Source organism: Pteropus vampyrus, unplaced genomic scaffold (genome assembly GCF_000151845.1).
Source record: "Pteropus vampyrus isolate Shadow unplaced genomic scaffold, Pvam_2.0 Scaffold14, whole genome shotgun sequence".
NCBI lineage: Eukaryota > Metazoa > Chordata > Mammalia > Chiroptera > Pteropodidae > Pteropus > Pteropus vampyrus.
The window spans coordinates 3,942,002-3,949,481 of record NW_011888795.1 but is presented as its reverse complement, the minus strand read 5'-3'; the positions used below and the strand labels follow the sequence as shown (position 1 = coordinate 3,949,481).

The window sequence follows — 7,480 nt, the reverse complement described above, 5'->3', positions numbered from 1 at the left end:
CAGATATTCTAGTCTTTAATATTCCTTAATTATAAAGTTACTTTGACAATGTTTCTGTGCCAACAAAGGTGGCAGACAAAATTGAAGTTTAATTCCCAGCCTTAAACTGATTAAATAAGCTTGTTCAGATGTAAGCAAGAGCAGTCTGATATACAGATTTGGAAAATAGAAATCAAGGAAAAGCCAATGAGTTTCTGTTTTGTTTTGTTTGTTGTTTTTTAGCACACTGAATCTAGTCTCTTACACACATGCTGAGAGTCTCAAATAGCTTTTGATGTTGTGGAGGAGGCAGAGATGAGAATTAAGAAGTCAAAGATCAATTGCTCTGTAAGAAAGTTTTCTTAATATCTATCTCTGAGACATCCAGTACTGCTTTCTCCAGAGTCCAATAATACATTTCTACTCCCTAGTATTGAATTCCTTTGGTTGTAGTGGTCTCAGTGATAATTGTCCAGATTCACAAAAAAGAGAATAGCTGGCACAACCATAAAAAGAGAAAGGACATGGTGCATATTTTCCACATGAATTGAGACAATATAGTTTACTTTAATTTTCCAAGATGCTTTTAAAAATATTTTAACTGATAGCTTAACAGTATAGTCATCATTGGACAAAACTATATGTAGACAATGAATTTATGGAAAGCATACAATAGATATAGCACTCTCAACTTTAACTCTGCAAAGCCATTTTGATAGCCCCATGCCATTGAAAGTGCAACCGTTTTGTCACTATTCACAGTTTCTTTATTCTTTAAACAGCTGCAATTTTAAGTAGTAAAGAGATGTATGTCTTTTTCTAATGTTCTTATCTTTTTTTGCATCCAGAAAAACAACTTTAGACACAGTACTTCCAAAAGCAAGCTAAAAAAGAACACAAAAACAAATTCTTTATTAGGAGGATACTTGATAAAACATTAGATATGAATAAAATATGTGTGCCTGAATAAGAGAAAGTTATGTAAAAATGATGTTCAATGCAGTTTTTATTAGCCTCATGTGGATCTTTAAATTAATCAGAATTAAATAAAATTTGAAAATTTCTCTTCACCATCATACTTGCCACATTTTAAGTGCTCAGTAGTAACCTGTAGCTAGTGACTACCATCATGGGCAGTGCAAATTCAGAATGCTCACATCAATACAGAGGGTTCTATTGGACAGCACTGTTCTACATTATAATACATGTAATACAGTTCAGTACATTATAATACATGTAATACATGTTACAGTAGGGGCACTCTACTATTTATAGTTGGGGGAGAATTGAAATCTCGAAAAAAGTCACATACATTAAAAAAAGTAATAAATGTGCTGTTTATTGGAGAAAAAAGAAGGAAGAGAGTTTGAAGTTCACTTTGCAAACCGCCAAATGATATTTAAGTAATTTGATTGTCACATTGTCACAGTCTTCACATTCCAATCATAAAATGATATTTCAGAAAAATCAAACCAATTCTAACAGCATTTAATCTTCAAATATGTGGATAAGTCATTTTAAATCTTCTGTAAGTTGCTTCCAATTGCCTAACTTACAGTAGCTTCATCTGACTAATTATAAATTATTCTAATTTCCTTCAATCTAAATGGTTTTTGAAATTAAAACTTCGGGGAGATGTGTCTTTGATTCACTATTGATTAATGGTATACATAATGCAAAAGAGTAAAAAAAAAAAAAAAACCCTCGTAGTACAGTTAAGATACTCTTTTAAATAAATGCTAGTGTATCAGCTTGCCCAGCTTTCCCTCCCTAACTCCATTCACTCTGCAAATTGTGACCCTAGTTAATGCTGATAACGATTACACACACAGAGTTATGATAGCACATAGAGTCTATTTTTCATTTCTACAAGAGCCACAGCTTCATTCGAATCCTATGAAAAGAGAAGTTTATTTATAGAAATTAAACAGAAGAAGAGCTTGGCCTCTCTGATCCAATCTTCTTTTCAGAGTGTGCTTCGGAAAATTATCATCACTGCCCTTTCTGTTCCTTTGGATATCTTTGAATATCTCAGTCTGGTAAACGAATATACTCAGAGCATCCAAGACTTACATGACATGAACAGCTCAATTAAGTATGCAATGGAATATAGTTTGGAAACATTTTTAAACCTGGTTAAAGGAAACTGTCATGAATATCACCAGTAGATCCAACTCATCAATATTTATCTATCACTATCGTTTATGTGAAGGAAAATCATGGCCAGCTTTCTGGTATTACTTCAAGTCTGAGTGGTTCACTCACAACTCCTGTTTTAAGCATGATGCTAGATGTTAGCTATATTTTTAATGAATGAAAGCATTTATCAAGGGTCTGTCAACTGCATATTAAATAATTAAAGCAAATTATAATATTATGCCATAAGTCTAAGTTACTGTTGCCTTAAGCTCGATCTCTGGGTCCATTTCATCTTCATATATTATTATTCATGATAGATAGTTTCTAGTTATGCCAAAAGAACCACACTACATATAATATGGGTTGTTTTTGTCATCTAATCTGAGCATCTAATTAGTATGTTTATCACCACAAATATTTGCTTTGTTCCTACTACATACAAATATGTTTTAATATCTCCTTGCTTAAAAACAAATAGCTTTCTTGTTCCCCTCAAATTACTCTAATACCCCAATTCTTTCTAACCTTTAGAACAAAATTTCTCAAAAGCTGTCTTTTGTCAGTGGTTCCTATTGTTTTATCATGTTCTCTTTAACCAAAAGTCCGCCAAACAATTCTTGTCAAAGCCATTAATAACTTTCCCATTGATGTTCAGGTGGAAAGTCTCAGTTCTCATCATACAGGACATATCATAGCTTTAGAGACAGTTGAACTACTTCTTCCAGATTTTTTTTATTTGACATCTGGGGCATTCCTTTCTTCGTCACCTCCTTCCTTGGTAGCTGCTCCTACTCAGCCTCTTTTGCAGGTTCTCTCTCATCTGCCCAATCTCAAACTTTGTAGTTGTCTGAGCTTTTGCCTAGAATGTCTTCTCGTTTAGTCATTCCCTAGATGGTCTCAACACAATACCACTCAATATTGATTTGCTGATAACTGTCAAACTTATATTTCCAATTTGAGCTGCTTCCCTAAACTCCAAATTTATATGTTCAATTGTGTACTCAAATCACTATTGGGAAGATTTTGTTATACATGGCATAACAAGCCCAAAATGTCTGTGGTAGATAGGACTCTCCAACTAATCCTTGTGCTTCTCTACATTTCCCAGGTACTTCCCCAACCCTGTTAAGTTATATTGAGATCATGTACCCAATTTGGGCAGTTAAGAGTGTGCTTACCTCCATTTCTCTCCTATCCTGCTACAAGGACAAAATGTGTAGGCACAAAGAGAAGAAAAATGACTAATGTACATAAGGCTTCATGTTAACACAAAATAAAACCTAAAGCAAATTACATCACTGAGATTTTAAGGTTATTTTGTTAATGTGCTTTGCCTAATTTATTACAAAATACAACACGATAACTTGAAATAGGGTGCTGCTCTAAGAAGAACCTAAATTGTAGCACAGTCTCAGCAACTGGTTAATGGTATACAGGAAATTGATAGTCTGGAAAAATGAAGAGCCATTTTATGAAGTAGCAAAATATGTGGTAAAGCTGACATCTACCACAGTTCCGATGGAGATTATGTTTCTCTTTAACATATAGGCAAAAGATCGGAAAATAGAATATTGGCAGTAGTTTTAGGTTGATATTGGATATATTTAGCAAGGTATTGCAAGAAGTTGATGAGTTTAGCAAAGAAATGGTGTCTTTGCACACAAATACAAAGGGAATAGAATTCAGGAATACAAGGTCTTGAAGTGTTGAAAGAGCTAACTGCTTCTAGTCACAAACACTGTAAAATGGGATTAGAAATGACTCTAAGTGACAGAGGCTCTGTAAATATCAGCTGGAATAAAAGAACCGAGGGCAAAAATCAGATTCAGTATGCAATCTTTAAGGTAACTGCTACTAAGTTGGAAGTGAGAATGAAAAATAAATAAAATAGTTTTTTTTTAATCTTTGTGTATAGTAAATAATTGAGACGCTTGTTAAATTTTTGAAATTACATTATTGTTCCGCCCCCCCCCCCAAAAAAAACCCTAGTAAAAATGTCTTTGACACTTCGAGACAAAATAAACTTTGTGCTTCCAACTTTGCAAAAGTAGGCTGAGACAAGAAAAACGTGCAATCCTCAAGGAGGAAATAATAGCCAAGTAGCACACAAGCTGGGTCCAGGAATAACAATGAAAAAAGCAAAAATCTCAGAAAGGATGGAGCTGGCAGAAACAATACAATGGGCAAAGAACTCCTAGACACTATCAGCGCTAATCAAGAAACCTTTCTCCATCCCCAAGGTAGAAAATCTTTACAATACTTTCCCAGGGGAATTTCAGAACTGTGGAGGCCAGCATTCTAGATGTTGTGTGTCTCTTGTTCTTTCCATTTATGATAATATTATTAATTGTGATTATCCTGTCCCTGTTCTTCTGCTAATTATTGGATTTGTGTGGGGTGAATAACAGGTCCTTTCATCTAAGAGGTCTGTGAATGAAGAGGAGTCATGTTGTATGTGATGAAAGCTAGTCAGTATCTTTTGGAGAGCTTGTTCTTTGTTCTGCGTGCAGTCAGGGAAAAGAATTTGGGGAATGGCTTGAGTAGAGTCTGTCTGTTTAAGAAAAGATCAAAGCATTAACTGTAGTAGAGGGAGTGCTTCCCAAGTATTATATGTACTTCTCGACATTTAGACTTTCAGCCTGTCCTGCCAGTGTTTTTGGTGGCAGCCCAAGTGACTAATCTGGCCAATGGACTTCAGCAGATTGATGACTTTTTGTGAACTGAGGCAGTTGTGAACTGGCACGCTGGCATGTGTCCTCTATCTCTCTCCTCTATCATCGCAATCTTGGGGGCAGGCAAGATGTATTTTACATGATATAGCCACAAAATATAAGAGGATTGTACTACATTCATTGGAATTTATATTTGGACTTCATTATATTAGGCCTCTGAGATTCAGATTAAACTTGGTAACACATCATAGCCTAGGGTACACTGACTATGGCAAGGTCCAACAAATCTTTATTCTAACCTTTCTCTACCACTAAAAGTTTTTCTCCTCTATCTATGCCTGGCTCAATAAATAGGAATTGCCCTTTTTTCCTAGTTGCTCAAAAATCTTGGAATCATTTTTAAAACGTGTCTTTCTTTTTTACACTGTAATACTGAAGAACATTTTGTTGACTTTTTTGTTCAAAAATATATTCAGAATCAGACCTCTTCTTATCAATTCGCTACTGCCACTCTAATCCAAGCTACCACCATTTATCATCTGAATTATTAAAGTAACCTCACTAAAGTTCTCATTACTTCCATCGTTGTCCCTCTTTTTCAGTATATGCTACACAAAACATCAAGAATGATTCTATAACAACTTTCTTCATATTACTCACTTGCTCATGACTTTCCGATAATTTTCCATATAATACCAAGTAAAAGCTAACATCCTTAAAAATCCTGAAGGTTCTTTCCCTTCCACTTCCCAACTCATCTTCTAACACTCTCCTTCAAGCTTCCTAGCTAAATCACTTAACAGTTGGGTTATTTTCAGCATATTTTAACTCCTCTAAAATGCAATTTTCTCATTTATAAAATAAACCTAGTAATAGCTGTCTTACCGTGTTTATAATGAGAATAAAATGATAATTATAGTAATAATGATGAAAATTATTTTTTAAAAAAGGTTAAGCTCGGACAGTACTTACTATATGCTGAACAGTAGTCTAAATGTCTTTCATATATAACTCACCAAATCCTCCCAGCATCTCATAAAGATTATTATTATCATTTAAATTTGGGGGCAAAGAAAATGAAGTACATGAAAGTAGATAATTGCACAAGGTCACATAGCTGGGATATGTCAAAGTTAAGATATGAATCTAGGCAGTCTAGTTTAGCTCTAGAATTCATGTGCTTAATCATAATATTTTGAGATATTTAAATGTAAAATATCTGGTATATGCTAAGTGTTTAAATAACAGCAGCTTATCCTCTTTCCTCTTACTAGCACTGTAAAAATCGATTTTTACAGATATTAAAGACAAATCTGAGAGAAGGACAAGTAAAAATAAAAAATGTCTTAGAGAATCTCACTTCATTACATGATAAAGAAACATATATTTTTTTTTTTCAAATATAAGAACTATTCCAGCAAGAAACAAGAATTTCTTAGGAAGTGTTATAGAAAAACATCTAAAAGATGTCTTTCTGAAATTAAATGTTATGAATGAAACTTTGGACCAAGTGTTATAGCAATGAGAGTTCTTATTTCAATGAAGATGCTCTAAAATTCTGAATTGGCTAAAAACTTTATGATTTCTATTGATAATCCTCCTAGTTCCAGTGTTTCAGCCAAAATAGCAAGGGTAGGCCACAATTTTAAACAGTAAGGGTTTATTTCACTTTTACCTGGAATATGAGCCTTTGCTACCCACTTTTATGAACAGGACAAAGCTCAGACACATTTATAGGGGAACACTTTCATTTGACTCTTTTTTAAAAATATAAACCTTGATCTTGATCACCTCAATGAGATTAAGAAATGTCAAGTTAATGTCTCTCTTCTCAGAAGTAATTACAAAAATAATATTTCAGAAGTCAATTTTAAGCCTCAAAATGAAAACGTACCTCTCTTATTAGAATGAGAAGGGGATAGACCATCTATAGCATAGGACATCTCAGCATACTTTGCCTCCATGAGCTGCTCTTTTAGCTTTTCCAGCTGTTGAAAATCGGATACGATCATTATTAGTCTTTAACAACAATATGCTGTTTTCTATTGAAGAAGAGGAAGAATAAAGCAAGAAAAGGTAGAAGAGAAAAACTGAATGGAAAAGGAAAAAATAATAAAATAAACAAAAAGAATTAGAGAAAAAAGGAAATGTATATTTATAGACTGGCTGGGAAAAGTACATGACTCAACAGGAAATCAGAAGAAACAGGGTTAGAGGGAAAGAAGTCAGCTCTGGGTGTTAATTAACGGGGAGCCTATAAACATAGTTTGTATAGCTGGACTTGATTTTATGTCACCTATAATGAGCAGTTCTTTTCAAGGGCGTCCAAAGAGTTATGCAAATATTTGAATTTCCTGAAGTATTTGTCCTTTCTAACATGAAGGGAGAAAATTTTTGAGGCCCTAGAATTTGTATCCAGAATTCAGCCCATGTTAATTTTGGTAAGCTCTCTGATTGCCTAAGGCCTGAAGACCTAACCATACCAAAAGAGAGCCCATCCGGGGTTACTGCATGTGTCCTTGCCCTAGCAGCTCAGGAGAGAATGATGGGCTATAATTCTTTCTCCCAAACAGCCACACAGTTTGTAGATTAATGAATTTTCATGCAGTTGTATTTGAAATAGTTTAGAAATCATCTAATACAATGTTTTTTCAAACTTTCTTAGACTGTCAAGGAGTGCGGGAATTCAA

General features: G+C 34.2%; 1 protein-coding gene across 1 annotated transcript in view; it reads right to left on the bottom strand.

Annotated features, from left to right (window-relative positions):
- Positions 1-837: 837 nt before the first annotated feature.
- UTS2B (urotensin 2B) overlaps positions 838-7,480 on the bottom strand; it is a 12,381-nt gene continuing 5,738 nt past the window's right edge. Inside the window, 2 exon segments of the mRNA XM_011381505.1 lie at positions 838-863; positions 6,685-6,778. Coding sequence (XP_011379807.1) covers positions 838-863; positions 6,685-6,778 — 120 coding nt within the window.